The sequence below is a fragment of the Muscardinus avellanarius genome (assembly GCF_963383645.1).
Source record: "Muscardinus avellanarius genome assembly, chromosome: 8".
In the NCBI taxonomy this organism is placed as follows: domain Eukaryota; kingdom Metazoa; phylum Chordata; class Mammalia; order Rodentia; family Gliridae; genus Muscardinus; species Muscardinus avellanarius.
This window is the reverse complement of record NC_137794.1, coordinates 101,877,441-101,895,780: the sequence shown is the minus strand read 5'-3', so window position 1 is coordinate 101,895,780 and position 18,340 is coordinate 101,877,441. Positions and strand designations below refer to the sequence as shown.

At 42.3% G+C, this 18,340-nt stretch overlaps 1 protein-coding gene across 11 annotated transcripts in view; it reads right to left on the bottom strand.

The window, feature by feature from the left end:
- The window catches only part of PCMT1 (protein-L-isoaspartate (D-aspartate) O-methyltransferase), a gene marked incomplete at both ends in the record, with an annotated part of 50,745 nt that overhangs the window by 8,282 nt on the left and 24,123 nt on the right, over positions 1 to 18,340 (bottom strand). For 2 of the 11 annotated variants that reach the window (XM_080700746.1, XM_080700749.1), the window contains 4 exons: positions 1,794 to 1,973; positions 7,804 to 7,889; positions 8,948 to 9,068; positions 11,636 to 11,740. In XM_080700746.1, the coding sequence (XP_080556872.1) occupies positions 1,794 to 1,973; positions 7,804 to 7,889; positions 8,948 to 9,068; positions 11,636 to 11,740 (492 nt within the window). Of the gene's footprint in view, positions 1 to 1,793; positions 1,974 to 7,799; positions 7,909 to 8,947; positions 9,069 to 11,635; positions 11,773 to 18,340 lie in introns of those variants that run through there. The other 9 variants (XM_080700753.1, XM_080700755.1, XM_080700754.1 and 6 more) reach the window with 9 other exon arrangements.

The following is an 18,340-nucleotide window of genomic DNA, read 5'->3' as shown; positions in this document are numbered from 1 at the left end:
TAAACTATAAAGCCTTTTGTACTTTGGCATCCGACTTCAAGCAGTCCTAGCTAATGGCACTTGTATGTGCTAGTCTTATTCCCTCTTACCCCAGAGAAAGTGGACAGTGGAAGAGAAACCTTAATGTTTATCTTAACAGGTTATGCTATGATAAAAAGCAGGGCCAGGCCAGGTGAAACACACCTGGAATCTCAGCTACTCAGGAGGCTGAGGAAGGAGGATTACGGGTCTAAGCCAGCCTGGGCAACTTAGGGAGACCTGTCCCAAAATAAAATGAAAAAGGTGGGAGACGTATATAGGTCAGTGACCAAGAGAGGCCAAAAAGCAAACAAAGCAAAGCAGGCATTATCTGTGCAGTCAGCCTCACAGAGCTTGTGCTGTATGCCCCTGATGCTCTGGGTGGGTCTGTGAACTGGGCACTCACCCAGCAGCTTCTAGAGCCCCTCCCCTCCTCTCCCCAGAGACTTAGCCAGAAGAGCTTAAAAACTGGCTGCCTAAGTCTATTGAATAATGACAACTTCTCATCAGAGCTCTTAAATCATGGCCAAATTTAAAACAGACTGTCAGACATCTCTAAATTAACTGAAAGAGCCGGGCATGGTGGTGCACACCTGTAATCCCAGTACATGGGAGGTTGAGACAGTTTGATCACAGGTTCGAAGCCAGCCTCAGCAACTTAGTGAGGTTCTCAGCAACTTAGTAAGACCCTGTTTCCAAATAAAAAATAAAATAGGGCTGGGAATGTAGCTCAGAGATAGAATGCCCCTGGGTTCAATCCCCAGTACAAAAAAATAAATAAATTGACTGAAAGAGAGAAACCAAGCCAAAAGATAAAATGTCCTCTCTGGATTCTAACATTTTTGAAAACTGGGCTTTCCCCTTCTTCTTCTTCTTTTTCTTCTTCTTTTTTTTTTTTTTTTTTTTTTTGGTACTGGGAATTGAACTCAGGGGCATTCTACCTCTAAGCTACATCCCCCAGCCCTATTTTTTTATTCTTTATTTTGAAACAAGGTCTCTGCCGGGTGTGGTGGTGCACACTTGTAATCCCCACTCTTGGGGAGGCTGAGACAGGAGGATTATACAGGTTCAAAGCCAGCCTCAGCAACTTAGTGAGGCTCTCAGCAACTTAGTTAGACCCTGTTTCCAAATAAAATATAAAATAGGTCTGGGAGTATAGCCTGGAGGTAGAAAGCCTCTGGGTTCCACCCTGAGTACCACACACACACACACACACACAAAAAGAAACAAGGTCTCACTAAGTAGCTGAGTCTGGCCAATACTACGATCCTCCAGTCTCAGCCTCCCAAATGCTGGGATTACAAGTGTGTGCCACCACGCCTGGCTCCCTTCATTCTTTTTATAATGGTGGTACAATAATAGTGAATAAAACAGGAAAAGATGGCCCCTTCTTTTCCAGATCAAAGCTTCTGTTCACATGCCCATGTCGCAGCTATAGAATTATTTCTACATACAGAAACACAGAGTGGCTAATAATGAATAAAATATCCTTAGGAAGTACTGAACTGCTGCTCAAAGTCTTTTAAAACAACAACAACAAAAAAACCCTTGTGCTAACCACATCTCACCTTCCCTTTCCCAAAGATATGTTAAACTAAAAGAAGAGCAAACCATGCAAAAGTTTTCACATGTTTAATGTCACGAATTTCTGATGTTTTAATGGAGTAGCATGAAGGTGGCAACCAAAAAAAAAAAATCGCTCTTGCAGGCTAATGTCTTAAAAACCACACCCTTTCACCTTGCATGTGTGGAAGAAGAAAGAGCAGAAGAGAAAATCACTTCCACCTGGACCACTGCTTCTCCTTATCTGTTAAAGGCACGTAGATCACCCCCATCAGAGGCTTCATTTTGACACTGCCATCCTGCAGCTTGTCATACTGTTCCAACATTTGGTTTCCACCTGCAGGACCAACTGGCAGTATCAATCTTCCACCAGGCTTTAACTGGTCTATTAGCTAAAAAAAAAAGCATATATCAAGTTATAGATTTTATATTAACAGTCATTTGACGTTACTATAACACTCAGTGTCTATGGGCAGAAAGCAAAAAGTGCTTCATTTAGTGGGTACAGTCATTTCTTGTATGCTTGGGGACTGGTTCCAGGATGGATACCAAAATCGTTACTCAAATTCCATATATATATATGGCCTAATAATTGCATATATTGTATGCACATACATCCTCAAATAATCAGTTAATTAATTTGTTAACTAATTATTTGAGACAGGCTCTTGCTATATTGCCCAGGCTGACCTTGAATTTATTATCCCAAAGGAGCCTTATCACCCTTATCAGCCTTCCAAGGAGTCACCATGCCTGACTTTTCCCATTTACTTTAAGTCATTTCTAAATTACTTACAATATCTAATACAAGGTCTATATATCACTGAATTTGCATGAATTTAGCACAGCATTGAGCACTCAGCAAAATCAAGTTGTGCCCTTTGAACATTTCTGTATTATTTTCCCCAAATATTTTCCACGCATGGTTGGCTGAATCTGAGAATTTAGAACCCTCAGATACAGAGGGCCAATCATATACACTGAGTGTTAGTCTGTAACTCAACTACCCACTCATTCATTTAGCCCTCAGCTTCCCCTACTAACCTACAAGTTCCTTGGGAACAGGGGCAGTGAGTGTCTTTATGCCCCTAGCACCTAACATAGTACCTGTTAACTGCAGCACTCAATATGTCTGAACTTAACCACCTAAAGTAGAGCTATTCTCATGGGACAGAGGAGGGCAAAGCAGAAAATTCTAACGACTATGTATCTGTTTGGGATCTTCACGGGTTAGAGGAGAGGGAGAAGGGAGGAAGGAAAGTGTAGGAAATCTGCAAGAAATCCCTATCCTATTATTGCAGAATCTAGGGCATCAGTGAAGAAAAGATAAGAGAACTCTAGCTACGGTGACTGAATTCATAATTGCTGGCACCAGGAGGAGGGAAGGCAGGGCTGCAGCGTTAGAATGAGGACATTCCCAGCAGGAAGAACCAAGACTACTCAGTGAAAGCCCCTCCAGTAATAAAATGCTGAAATCATCTGCTACCATTTGGACAGAACCTCACAGATCGCCTTATCCAGAAACAGTAAGAAACTGACTGGAGAGAACTGCCCCAGGGAAAGGTGACCTCAATTAAAATCTGGGCAGCAAGTTATTTTTCCATTATGAGGTTTTTCATCATTTTTCTGAATTTAAGACTTATAATGAAAAACAGACTTTTTCCCCCCAACTCTAATTTTGCTTTCTAAATCCAGGCATTTTAAATCCTTTTAGCTATGTCTTCTAGTATTACTCTTTATCTTTCAAACTATAAGATAAATATTGAGATCCCTTTTTTATATTTTTAAAATATTTTTACTGGTGCATTGTAGTTTTACATCTTAACGGGGTACAAGATGGTGAAGGCATACATGCACACACCACTGAGATCTCTTAATAGTCTACTTCCTTCTCCCCACTTTAACCAATCAATTTTTCATTAAACTGAAATTATTTTTATTTTCAGTTATTACTGTAAATATAGTTTGGTGTCTTATGATTGTTCTTTCTTATATAATCATTTTGTTTTCCCTGCAGGCAAAATTGAAGGTTTTTTTTTTTTTGGTGGTACTCGGGTTGGAACCCAGGGGCTTTCTACCTCCGAGCTATATACCCATCCCTATTTTTTATTCTTTATTTTGAAACAGGGTCTCACTGAGTTGCAGAAGCCATCACTAAGTAGCTGGGGCTGGCCACGAACCACGATCCTCCGGTCTCAGCCTCCCGAATGCTGGGATTACAAGCGTGTGCCATCACGCCCGGCTCTGTAACAGTCTATCTTTCTACTCTCTAGCAGCTTCTCAATGAAAACCTCACAGACAACCCCACCTAAGGAGTGTTTTGTCTTCCCTGCAGACTCCCTTCAATGCCTACTGCTGTCATCCTGAGACTTGCCACTGCAATAATCCTGGACATTTCTATTACCTCTCTCTGACCAAGATGCCCTACTTCCCAGGTCCTATGACTCTCTCTTTGGTATTTTCTACTATTTCTATCTCCATGCCCTCCTTGTGATTGTGTGTTGGGGTGGAGATGGGAATAAAATGTAGGGGCATTCTACCACTGAGCCACATCCCTAGACTTTTTTTTTTTATTTTCTATTTTGAGACACGGTCTCACTAAGCTGTCCAGGCTGGCCTCTAACTTGTGATCCTCCTACTTCAGACTTCAGAGTGGCTAGAATTACTGGCATATGCCACCACGCTTGGTCCTCATTTCCTCTTTTATCTTATTTTTTGTGGAACTGAGAATTGAACCCAAGGGTATTCTACCTCTGAGCCACACTCCCAGCCCTAATTTTTTATTCTTATGTTAAAACACGGTCTCACTAAATTGCAGAGGCCTCACAAAGTAGCTGAGGTTGGCTGCAATCTGTGATCCTCCTGTCTCAGCCTCCCACGCCTGTTCATTTCCTCATTTGTTATGACATTATTAAAGCAATCCCTCCAAAAGCATTTTGTAAAATGATACATAGAATATGAGATAGATTGAGATTTACAAGTCTAAAACTATTCTGATTTGCTCCTCTGACCTGTTGATTCTAATGCTGTTATTTTGTAACCTGATGCCTTTCTGCTTACCAATCCTTAACAAGTATCTGCTTTGCTTTTCTGGAAGCTTTTTAGAATCTTTGACCATATATATATATATGCTTTTTTATATATATAAAATATATTATATATATGTGTGTGTGTATATATATATATATATATATATATATTCCCCCCCCCCCAGTACTGGGGATGGAATCCAGGGGCATTCGACCTCCAAGCTTCACCCCCTGCCCTATTTTTTTTTTTTTTATTCTTTATTTTGAAACAGGGTCTCACTGAGTTGCAGAGGGCCTCACTAAGTAGCTGAGGCTATCCGTGGACTGCGATCCTCTGGTCTCACCCTCCCAAATGCTGGGATTACAAGCGTGTGCCACCACGCCCGGCTTCATTTTTTTTATTTTTGAAACAGGGTCTCACTGAGTTGCAGAGGGCCTCACTAAGTAGCCGAGGCTGGCTGCGAACTGCAATCTTCCTGTCTCAGCCTCCCAAATCCTGGGACTACAAGTATGCACCACCACGCCCAGCTTAGAATCTTCTGAATCTGAATATTCTGAAGTTTCATGATAATACTGTGGTTCATTCTTTCTCTCCTATTATTTATTTATTTGTTTGTTTGTTTATGCTTGGGATTGAACTCAGGGGCATTCTACCTCTGAGGCACACCCTTAGCCCTTTTTATTTTTTATTTTGAAACAGAGTCTAAGTTGCGGAGGGCCTCTCTGCGTGAGGCTAGCTGCAAACCTGCTATCCTCCTGTCTTAGCCTCCCAAGTACTGGGATTACAGTGTGAGCCACCATGCCTGGCTGGTTCATTCTTAGTTTAAAAATTAATAGTGCTAGACAATCAGCAAGTCTTCTCAACTACAGATTACTGTTTTTCAGTTTGAGAAAGATGTCTTAGGTAGGACTTGGGGCTGTTTCTTATAGAGCTTACAGTAGCAACCCTTCTTTTCAGACTCAAACTTCACTTCTGATTTCCAAGATCTGAACATCTCCAATGGCGAGCCTTTTCAGAGTTCAGCACTTTTCAGCTTGCTTCTGCGCTGACAGACTTCTCTCTACTACCTTTCTTCTGCTTTTCTGAGTTAGCTATTATTCCATCTACTTCCTATGTGTACACAGCATTGCAGGTATGCCCACCTAGGTAACTGAGGGTAAAATTTGTGTTTCTGTTTCTTGTTTTGCATAATTGTTTTGCAGTAATATTTAAGACAAAGCAAAAACAGCTTTAGTCTGCTATCTTTTTTTGGGGGGGGCGGTTATTGGGGATTGAATCCAGCAGCAATTTCCCTCCGAGCTAAACCCCCAGCCCTATTTTTTTATTTTTATTTTTTGTTTTGAAATAAGGATTAAGTTGTGAAGGGACTCACTAAGATGCTGAGTCTGGCTTCGAACCTGAGATTCTCCTGTCTCAGCCTCCTAAGTACTGGAATTCCAAGCATGCACCACCAGGCCTGGACTTAATCTGCTATCTGAAAACTGGAAGCCCCTTAGCACATCTTTTTAAAAGTGTAATCATATGTATAATTAATATATATATAGATTAACTGCATATAATAGTCACAAGCACTAAGACAATATACATACATTTATTTGTTTGTTTGTTTGTTTATTTATTTTCAGTATTGGGGACTGAACCCAGGGACATTTTACCTCTGAGTTATATCCCAGCCCTATTTTAAAAAATTTATTCTTTATTTTTATTTACTTATTCATTTATTTTACAGTACTGGGGATAGAACCCAGAGGCATTCTACCTCTGTGCTACACCCCCAGCCCTATTTTTTATTCTTTATTTTGAAACGGGAGTCTCACTGAATTGCAAAGGACCTCACTAAGTAGTAGCTGAGGTTGTCCTCAAACTGTGATTCTCTTGTTTCAGCCTCCCAAATGCTGGGATTACAAGCGTGCACCACCACGCCCAACTGGCTATTCTCTATTTTGAAACAGGGTCTCAATAAGTTGTGGAGGGCCTCAATGAGAAGCTGAAGCCAGCCTCCAACCTACAATCTTCTTGTCTCAGCCTCCTAAGTAGTGGGATTACAAGCATGTGCCATCACACCCATCCTAAATTCATATCAAGCTAAATTTAGAAATGTCCTTCAAGATCATCTCAGAGTCCGAATAAGTAAGATGAGTCCTGCACCCGTTCCTTTCACTTCAACACAGTTCTACTTGAGATTTCAACTACTCACTCAAGGTTGCCAGTATGCTTTTTAGAAAGTTAAATGCCAACTGCTCACATGTGCATGTTAATATTAAGTGAGATATTCATTTATGATTTGTATACCTTTCTATATCATGTTAATACTTCTATGTGTTAAAACAAGCTGGGCACAGTGGCTAAATACTTGGGAGGCTGAGAGAGGAGGATCCTGGGTTTGTGGCCAACCTTGGCAACTGAGCATGATATTCTGCAACTTACTGAGACCCTGTTTCACAATAAAAAAAATAAATAAAAAGGGCTGGGGATGTAGCTCAGAGGTAGAATGCCCTGAGTTTAATCCCTAGTATAAAAAAAAGAAAAGATTTTCCTCTGTAGTCTATCATACGTTAACATAGCATTAAATTCCCTGTTAAATGTATTATATATCTGTTCTAGAATGTATGCTTTGTGGGAATATAATGTGTGATGAATACTTTCTGGTAACTTAGTCTTTCATATTCTTTTTTTTTTTTTTTTAATTTAACCCAGGGAAAGTCTACCTCTGAGCTACACTCCCAGCCCTATTTTATTTTTTATTTTGATACAGAGTCTCACTAAGTTGCAGAGGGCCTCACTAGGTTGCTAAGGCTGGCCTCAAACCTGCAATCCCCCTGTCTCAGCCTCTTAAGTACTGGGATTACAGGTCAGCACCACCACATCTGACTCATATTATGGAATAATAAAACTCTAAACTGATTATTAGGTCATGGACTCCAAAGACATTTTCCGAATTCTACTGTTATCCTAATTCTTACCTGGATCAATTTCTACTTCAAATAAGACAGCCATATGCTAGAGCTTAATAATTTCAAGTCATTTACATAATTGTTTACACATGGGAAAAAAGTATTCCAGCTAATTGTAATCCAAATGCATGAAAGTCTCAATATAATTTGAACATAATCTAGAAGCAAATTCTATATAAATCTTTTAGAGTTTTAGTTGAATAAAATACACAAATACAAAAAAACAATCCCAACTCACTGCCTGGGGCACAACTGGGGCTGCGGCTCCTACATGAATAGCATCATATGGAGCTTCAGCGGCGTATCCCATTCTTCCATCCCCCACTGAAAGAGAAAAACGCTGCTTTAAAACCCTGCTCAGACCAAATCCACTGTGAAGAACCATAGTAGAGGAGGCTGAAAATGGGAAAAGGATAGATCTCTTAATGATAATGGGACAATTGGATATTTACATGGAAAAAATAATAATTGGGTCCCTACCCTGATTAATACACAAATCAACAATGGGAAAATCAAAGACCTACACATGAAAAGGTAAAATGATAAAGAAATAATATAAAGATATCTTTATGATTTCAGGTAGCCTTAAATAAGATACAGAAAACATTGAAAAAATTGCCAAGTATGACTACCTTGAAATTAGGAATTTCAATCAAAAGGAACCAATAAAGCCAGGCATGGTAGTATGGACTTGTAATCTCAGAACATGGATCCTACTGAGACAGGAGGATCACAGGTTCAAAGACGGCCTCACCAACTTAGCAAGACTCTCAGCAACCTAGTGAGACTGTTTCAAAATAAAGAATAAAGGTTGGGTGTGGTGGCACACGCTTGTAATCCCAGCATTCGGGAGGCCAAGACTGGAGGATCACAGTTCACAGACAGCCTCAGCTACTTAGTGAGGCCCTCTCAACTCAGTGAAAGACCCTGTTTAAAAAAAAAAAAAACTAAACTAAAAAATAGGGCTGGAGGTATAACTCAGAGGTACAGTGTCCCTGGGTTCCATCCCCAGTACCACAAAAAAGAAAAGAAGAAAAGAGGAAAAAGAAAGAAAGAATAGGGTTGGGGGTATAGTAAGCAGTAGCTGACTATATTTATTAGCCTCAGCTGCTTAGTGAGGCCTTCTGCAACTTAGTGAGACCCTATTTCAAAGTAAAGAATAAAAAATAGGGCTAGGGGTATAATCAGTGGTAGAATGCCCCTGGGTTCAATCCTCAATTCTGCCAAATCAAAAAAAAAGGGACAAAAACATTGTTTAACTTACTCCTTAAACGTGACTATAAAAAGAATACAATTAATAGTTTCAAGCATTATGCAACTAGCATGGATCCTCTGAAAATAAAAATCCCAAGGGAAAAAAAATTTAATTTTCTGATACTTACCAACCAGTTGTACTCTCCCTGAAGACAAAAGTGTTGGATCATCCTTTTTGACATTATTAATTGAGTCATCTACTAGCTCTTTAATATGATCAATTCCTATGACTTTTCCACTATATCCAACCTGTAAAAGAGGAAATAAATCAATACCTCATTGAACTATATCTGTATTTCTAAAGTGTCATGAAAATGTGTTCTTAAAGTCACATTGCACAATGAGAAATTTAAAAATAAACAGCATAAGCTTCTGATTAGATTGTTTAACTCATCCATACAACTTTATCAACTATAAGCCTCACTGAGTAATTATATTTAAGCAATAATGGAGACAGAATAAATTACAAATTAAAATACTAAGAAAAATTATATCTTTCTTGGAGTTCTATTTGTTTTTTTTTTTGTTGTTTGTTTGTTTGTTTTTTGTGGTACTTGGGGATTGAACCCAGAAGCATTCTACCTCTGAGCCACACACCCAGGGCAATTTTATTTCTTATTTGCAAATAAGGTCTCATTAAGTTACAGAGGGCTCACTAAGTTGCCAAGGCTAGCTTCAAACCTGTGACCCTCCTATCTCTGCCTTCCAAGTACTGGGATTATAAGCATGTGCCACCATGCCCAGCTCCAGAGTTCTAATTTTAAGCCTAGAACTTTGAAGTAGCACTTAACTACTAATATTTAATGGCAGTGCAATATTCATTCATTCATTCATTCATTCATTCATTCATTCATTCTATGTAGTACCAGGAATTGGACCCAAGGGCATTCTACCTCTGAAATACAGCCCCTTCCAGGTCATTTTACTTTTTTATTTTGAAAAAAGGTTTTGCTAAATTGCTCAGACTAGTCTTTTCATGTATCAAGTCCTATTCTACATGCTTAGAATATAACAACAACAACAAAAAAAAACATTAGATACTAAGCATCTGAGAAGAGGACTGCAGGTTCGAGAACAGTGCAGAGTAAGTTAGCAAGACTGTGTTTCAAAATAAAAAATTCTAAGCCAGGCATGGTGATGCACACTTGTAATCCCAGCATTCAGGAGGCTGAGACAGGAGGCAGCTTCAGCTACTTAGTGAGGCCCTCTGCAACTTAGTGAGATCCTGTTTCAAAATAAAGAATTAAAAAAAAAAGGCAGGGAGTATAGCTCAGAGGTCGAATGCCTCTGGGTTCCACCCCCAAACTCACGATAAAATAAAATAAATAAACAAAATAAAAAATTCTAAAAAGAGCTGGGGGTGTAACTCAGTGGCAGAATTCCTCTGGGTTTAATACCCATCATATCTCCCTCTCTGTCTCTCTCTCCCTCTGTCTCTCTCTCTCTCTCTGTCTCTCTCTCTTTCTCTCTCTCTCTCTCTCTCTCTCTCTCTCTCTCTCTCTCACACACACACACACACACACACACACACACACACACACACACACTCATAGACAGCACAATTCGCTCTTCCCTGAGCTTACATTCTTTTGGTCTGTTGACTATATGTTTAAAGCAAGTTACATGGATTCTAGTCCAAGAAGGCTCCATAGATCTCAACTGCACCAAAATCTTCCAGTCTGAGCTCCAGACACAAGATTGCCCATAACCAACTTGATTTTATTATGTGAACACAGATGAGTCTTTACTCTGTGGAGTTTTAGTGGACACCCACTTTATTCTCTAGATAGTCATCTATTAGACAAGTCTCTGGCAATAAAATCTAAACTATGAATAAAAAAAAAAAAGCAGTCTTTTTTTTTGTCTGTGTGGTGCTAGGCATTGAACCCAAGGGCATTCTGTCTCCAAGCTACATACCCAGCCCTATTTTATTCTTTATTTTGAAACAGGGTCTCGCTAAGTTACAGAAGGCCTTACCAAATTGCTGTGAGGCCTGTGATTGCTAGAAATCTGTAATCCTCCGGTCTCAGTCTCCCAAGTCCTGTCATTATAAGCATGTGACACCAAGCCCAGCTCAAGGCAATTCTTTCTAATATAAAAGAAGCTCAGCTGGGCACGGTGATGCATGCTTGTGATCCCAGTACTTGGGAGGCTGAGTCAGGAAGATTGTAGGTTTGAGCCCAGTCTCAGGAAGTTAGTGAGATCCTTTGCAACTAAATAGGGCTGGGGTGTAGCTTGGAGGTAGAATCCCTATAGATTCAATTCCCAGTTACCTCTATACACACACACACACACACACACACACACACACACACACACACACACACGAAGCTCTACCTTCATTCCTAATAAACCTGTAGAAGTGTCTGAAAACTGAGCTTGCTCTATTTTTTTCTGCTAAATGAGAACTTGGAAGAATGTGGTTTGGGAGCTACCATCTGCCATCTTGGAATCACAAGGGCACAGTCTATCTAATAAGGAAGCTAACACAGGAAAATGAAGACAAACCAAGATCAGAGAGAAACCCTTGATAATAACACCTCATTTTCTCCTAAACCCACCCACACAAGAAGCCATATATACCCTTAGACTTTCTCATTACATGACCTAAATAAAATCCTTTTCAGTTCTGCCAGTGTGCATTAAATATTCTGTCTCTTTTAACAATAACAACAAGAAAATGGTAAGGGATGCATATTTCAGTCACTAACTTAATAGAACAAACAAAACACACAAATCAAAACCACTTGTGAAAAGAAGAGAGTCAAATCATGATGACTTTCTGTTAGGATCAGAATGGAAACTACAGCTCTTACCATACGTGCGAAGCATGCAGTAAGGATTCCGCTTCCAGATCCTACATCAAGAGCTTTAGCTCCTTCATGCAATTGATCAAACAGAAGTTCTAGCGCGTATGCATGCTGCCAAAAGAAAACAGATAATATAACCATTTCTTTTCAAGACTTTTAAGCATCATAGTATATAAATAGAGTTGCCAGGTCAGGCATAGTGGCACACACTTGTAATCCCAGTACTTGGAAGGCTGAGACAGGAGGATAGTGGGTTTGAGGCCAGCCTTGGCAACTTAAAGAGGCCCTCTGCAACTTAGTGAGACTATTTCGAAATAAAAAATAAACTAGGTCTTGGGGCTTAGATCAGAGGTAGAATGTCCCTGAGTTAAATCCCTAGTAAACACACACACACACACACACACACACACACACACAATTACTAATGATGAAAATGCATTCTTTTTGGAAGGAAATTCTGACACAAGGTATGATGTGTCAATAAATGAAAAAAATGTCCTTCATTATGCAAAGTTAAATAAGCCAGGCACAAAAAGACAAGTGCTGTCTGCCTCCACTGATATGAGTACCTGGAGCAGTCAAATCCAGGTACAGAAAACACAATGGTGGTTGTCGGGGGCTGGGGAATGGGTGCTGAATCGGTACAGCTTTCATTTGCAAGATGAAAAGGGTTCTAAAGATTGGTTGCACAACATGAATGTACTTAACGCTAAACCATACAATTAACATGGTGAAGATGAGTCAGGCGTAGTGGCTCATGCCTGTAATCCCAGTACTTGGGGCGGCTGAGACAGGAGGATAGCAAGTTTGAGGTGAGTCTCAGCAACTTAGGGAGACCAACAACTTAGCAAAACCCTGTCTCAAAAAAAAAAAAAAAAAAAGGCTAGGGTGTAGCCAGTGCAAAAAAAAAGGGCTAAGATAAAAAATTTTATGCTATATGTATATATATTTGGTGGTACTGGGGTTCCTGGAAGCCCCTCTATCTCCGGGCTATACTCCCAGACCTATTTTTACATTTTTATTTGGAAACAGGGTCTCCTAAGCCAGCGCGCGGCTGGCTTCGAACCTGCGCGATCCTCCTGTCTCTGCCTCCCAAGCGCGGGGATTACAAGCATGCGCCACCACGCCCGGTTTATGCTATATGTAATATTTTTTAAAATACTGTCAGGCATGGTGGTACACGCTTGTAATTCCAGTAGTTTGGGGGCTGAGAGAGGAGGATTGCAGGTTCCCAGCCACCCTCAGCTACTTAGTGAAGGCCCTCAGCAACTTAATGAGACCCTGTTTCAAAATAAAGAATAAAAAATATAAAAATAGGACTGAAGGTGTAGCTCAGAGGTAGAATACCCCTGGGTTCAATCCCTAGGACCGCAAACAACAACAAAAAAGAAAAGGAAAAAAAACTAAATGCATCTTTTTCAAAGAATAAGCCCTCACCAATTAAGAAATAGGTAAGAGATCTGAATAGATACTTCTCCAAAGATGACATATAAATGACCAATAATCACATAAAAAGACATTTGCCAGGGGAATAGCATACTTTGTAATCCTAATATTTGGGAAGCTGAGACAGGAGAATCGAAGGCTTAATGCCAGCCTCAGCAATTTAGCAAGACTCTCAGAAACTTTGGGAGACAGTTTAAAAATTTAAAAAAAAAAGAAGGAAGAAGAAGAGGACGAGCAGGAGAAAAGGGTTGGAGAACAGTGTCTAGTTCAGAGTTAGAATGCCCCTGGGTTCATTCACCAGTATCAAAAAAAAAAAAAAAAGAAGCTCAAAATCATTAATCATTAGTGAAAAATCATGAGATAGCAGACAGCTATAGTAGCTCACACCTGTAATCCCAGGATTTGGGAGGCTGAGACAAAGGATTGCAGGTTTGAGACTAGTCTTGAGACAATCTCAAGATAAAAATTAAGAAAAAACAAATGAGGACCGCGCAGAGCACACCAGAACCCTGGAGAAACCAGGCCGGTCCTCAGACCCTGGGTCCTGGGCGGAGATCCGGACCCTGGAACAGCCGGGCCCGCGTCACAGAACCCTGGGCCCCGAGCCGGACTGCGCGGAGCAAGCCAGACCCCTGGAGAAACGGGCCCAGTAGTCAGATGCTGGGTCCCGGGCGGGGGGTTGGGCGGGGCATGCCTGACCCTGGAACAGCTTGGGCCCGGGTCCCAGGACTCTGGGTCCCGGGCTGGACCGCTCAGAGCAGGCCAGACCCCTGGAGAAACCGGGCCAGTTCTCAGACCCTGGGTCCCAGGCAGGGGTCGGGCAGGGCACACCGGACCATGGAACAGCTGGGGCCCAGAGGGGCCCCGGGCCGGACTGCGCGGAGCACACCAGACCCCTGGAAAAACCGGGCCCAGTCGTAAGACCCTGGGTCCCAGGCGGGGGTCATGCGGGGCGCGCTGGACCCCTGGAAGAGCCAGGGCCCAGGTTGCAGGACTCTGGGCCCCAGGCGGAGTCATGCAGAGCACGCTGGACCCCTGGGGAAACCGAGCCAGGGTCACAGTGCTACTGAGTGCCTGATCCCACTACCTCCTCAAACCACACATACTGTCTTATTTAAAAAAAAAAAGGAAAAGGAAAAGAAAAAGAAAGAAGAAAAATAATGGAGAGGGGTCAAGAAGGCCATGGTGATTGCCAGGATACTGGAGATGCAGACAAAACTTATCCAAATGAACTGAAACTTTTGGAAAAATTTCCCGTGAAGGAGGACTGCTTCTTCTCTACATTGTTAAGAATCTTGGACATCACCTGTAAGGAGAGAGTTTAGCGGAGACCAAGGAGAAAGGGGGTATTGAAAGTGGTCTCCGCAATGGCAGTGGAGGCTTGTAGTCAAGAGAAGCAGAAATCGGATCCTATCAACCTTATTTTTTTTGGAGAAATTACACCAAATGAAGAATGCTACCACTGCGCATGCTTAGGAACACTGGACAACATTCAGAGTGGAAAAAGAGCTTGGGAAAGATTTGAAATGGTGGAGGCAGTGGCAATGGCCAGTACTCAGGGGAGACAGAGATCTGATGCATTACACCTGGAACCTTTGAAGTAATAACCCCAGAGGCAGAATGCTACCACCACGCACCCTTGAGAACGTGGTACAAATGATTGGAGCCTGCCATGACGCAAGGCCAGTGCTGGAGCCTCCAAGGCCAGGATTGGAGCCTGCCGAGGGGTTAGGCCAGTGTTGGGGCCAGTGAGGCCGGGATCGGAGCCTGCCATGAGGCAAGGCCGGTGCTGGGGCCTTCGAGGCTGGGATCGAAGCCTGCCGAGAGGTTAGGCCAGTGACGGGGCCAGCAAGGCCGGGATCAGAGCCCGCCATGAGGCAAGGCCAGGATCGGAGCCTGCCGAGGGGTTAGGCCGGTGCAGGGGCCAGCGAGGCCAACATTGGAGCCTACCGTGAGGCAAGGCCGGTGCTGGGGCCTCCAAGGCCGGGATCTGAGCCTGCCGAGGGGTTAGGCCGATGCCGGAGCCAGCAGTCAGCATCGAAGCCTGCTGTGAGGCAAGGCCGGTGCTGGTGCCTCCGAGGCCGGGATCAGAGCCTGCCAAGGGGTTAGGCCGGTGCCGGGGCCAGGAAGGCCGGGATCGGAGCCTACCGTGAGGCAAGGCCGGTGCTGGGGCCTCCGAGGCCGGGATCTGAGCCTGCCAAGGGGTTAGGCTGATGCTGGGGCCAGCGGTCAGCATTGGAGCCTTCCGTGAGGCAAGGCTGCTACTGAGGCCTCCGAGGCCAGGATTGGGGCCTGCCAAGGGGTTAGGCTGATGCTGGGGCCAGCAAGGCTGGGATCGGAGCCTGCCGTGAGGCAAGGCTGGTGCTGGGGCCTCCGAGGCCGGGATAGGAGCCTGCCGTGAGGCAAGGCCGGTGCTGGGGCCTCCGAGGCCGGGATCCGAGCCTGCCGAGGGGTTAAGCCAGTGCTGGAGCCAGCGGCCAGCATCGGAGCCTGCCGTGAGGCAAGGCCGCTACTGAGGCCTCCAAGGCCAGGATCAGAGCCCGCCTTTAGGCTAGGCCGGTGCTGGGGCTACTGAGGCCGGGATAGGAGCCAGTTGAGGGGTTAGGCCGGTGTCGGGCCAGTGAGACCAGAATTGGGACCTCCCATGGGCAAGGCCACTGCTTGAGCCAGCGAGGTCTGGATCAGTCCACCGGGTAGCCAGGCCACTACTGGGGCCGTCAAGAGTGGGATCGGTACTTGCAACGCGGCATGCACAGAGAAATATCGCAGATAATTAAAACCAGATGCTTCCCCTAATCAGCAATAACTAGGAGGAAAGGGGCAACAGAAAGAGGTCGAGCTATAGAAAGGGCCCTATAGTGAAGTAATCAGAGGGTATGGAATAGGGGAGGATGGCGCCTCTTTAAAACGCAGGAGGCACATAAACAAATGTATCAAAGTAATCACCAAACAAGCATGGGATGGAGGGAGGGGGAGGGAATGGGATGGGGACTGGATGAGGGCTAATTGGATGATGTGTGCTTGTATATCCTCTCAAGTCTTGTATTCCAATGTGATATAAGATTACAATGCACCAATAAAAATAAATTAAAAAAAGAAAAGAGAAAAAAATGAAAAGGGCTTGAAGGCAGAACTGGGTTCAATGTCCAGTGCAAAGGGGAAAAAAGAGAAAAGAAAAGAAAAATAATAAAACTGGGAAGCATAAGATTGATTGATTGATTGATTGATTGATTGATTTTGCAGTGCTGAGGATGGAAACCAGGGGCATTCTACCTCCAAAATATATCCCCAGTCCTATTTTTTCTTCTTTATTTTTGAAATAGGGTCTCATTAAGTTGCAGAGGGCCTAAGTAGCTGAGGCTGGCCGCGAAACTACGATCTTCTTGTCTTAGCCTCCAAAGTACTGAAATTACAAATATATGCCACCACACCTGGCTTATTTATTTATTTCATTTATTTATTTATTTATTTTTAGTGGTGCTGGGGATTGAACCCTGGGGCATTTTACTTCTGAGCTACACCCCTAGTTCTATTTTTTATTCTTTATTTTCAAACAAGGTCTCACTGAGTTGAGGAGAGCCTGACTAAGTGGCTGAGGCTGGCTGTAAACCTGCAATTCTCCTGTGTGTGCCACCATTCCTGGCTCCAACATATTTATTTATTTTACATTTTGATAGATATTGCTAAATTGCCTCCCCAAAACACTTAATTCACTCCTTCCCCCAATAAAGAAAGGTATGTTACTGTTCTCCCCCTTTCAGTACAACTAATCAAAAAAAAATTTTTTTTTGCGGGTCTGGGAATGGAACCCAGGGGCATTCTACCTCCGAGCTACACCCCCTGCCCTATTTTTTATTCTTTATTTTGAAACCGGGTCTCACTGAATTGCAGAGGGCCTCACTAAGTAGCTGAGGCTGTCCATGAACCGCGATCCTCCAGGTCTCAGCCTCCCGAATGCTGGGATTACAAGTGTGCGCCCACCATGCCCGGCTTAAATGTTTTTATTTTTACTTTTTTTTTTTTTTTAATATTATGGTACTATGGATTGAACACCGGAGTGGTCTACCTCCAAATTACATCTAAAACTTTTTATTTTATTATTATTTGTTATTTACTTGTTTGTTTATTCATTTATTTTGTGGTAACGGGGAGTGATCCCAGAGGAATTCTACCTCTAAGCTATTCTGCAACAGGATCTCATTAGGTTGATGAAAGTCACACTACTTGCTGAGGCTGTCCTTGAACCTGCAATCCTTCAATTTTAGCCATCCAGTGCTGGGATTATAGGTGTGTGTCACCACACCTTGCTATTTTTTAAAAATTTAAAACAGGGTCTTACTAAGTTGCTAACGGACTTGATAAATTGCTGAGGCTGGCCTTGAACCTGCTATCTTCCTGTCTCAGCGTCCCAAATACTAGGAATACAAGTCTTCAAGATCATGCCTGGCTCTGACTTTTTGATCTCTGCCAATCTGATCGATGACAAGTGGTACTTCACTACGGTGCTAATTTGAAATTTACTAAATTCAAGTGACGATGACATTTTATTTCCCTAATAGCTGATGTCACATGTATTTTTCAATGCACTATCAATCATTTCCTTGACTCATTTTTTGTTGGATTTAGTGATCTTTCTCTCTTATTAAAGGATACACATGTATATATGTGCATGTGTGTGTGTATTTGTCCTTTGCTATTATATGTATTAAAAATATTTCTCATTTTCTTTTTTTTATTTTAGTCTATAACATTGTTCTCAGCCATGTATGGAGGTACACATCTCAATCCTAGTACTTGAGAGGCTGCTGAGACAGGAAGATCGAAGGTTTGAGGACAGCCTCAGCAATTCGTGAGACTCTCATCAACCTAGTGAGATCGTTTCAAATTAAGAAATAAAACTGGGCTGGGGGATGTAGCTCGAAGGTAGAATGATTCTGGATTCAATTCCCAGCACTAAATCCTAAATTCTTATGTTGCAAAATATAGTGATTTTTTAATGGCTTCTGTGTTTCTGTCATTTATTTTTATTTTTATATTTATTTATTTATTTATATTTATTTATTTATTTATTTATTTATTTATTTATTTATTTATTTATTTTGTGGTACTGGGGATGGAACCCGGGGCATTCTACCTCCAAGCAACACCCCCAGCTCTATATTTTATTCTTTATTTTTTGAAAAGGGTCTCATTGAGTTGCAAACAACCTTACTAAGTAGCTGAGACTGGCTTCAAACCTGTGTGATCCTACTGTTTCAGCCTCCC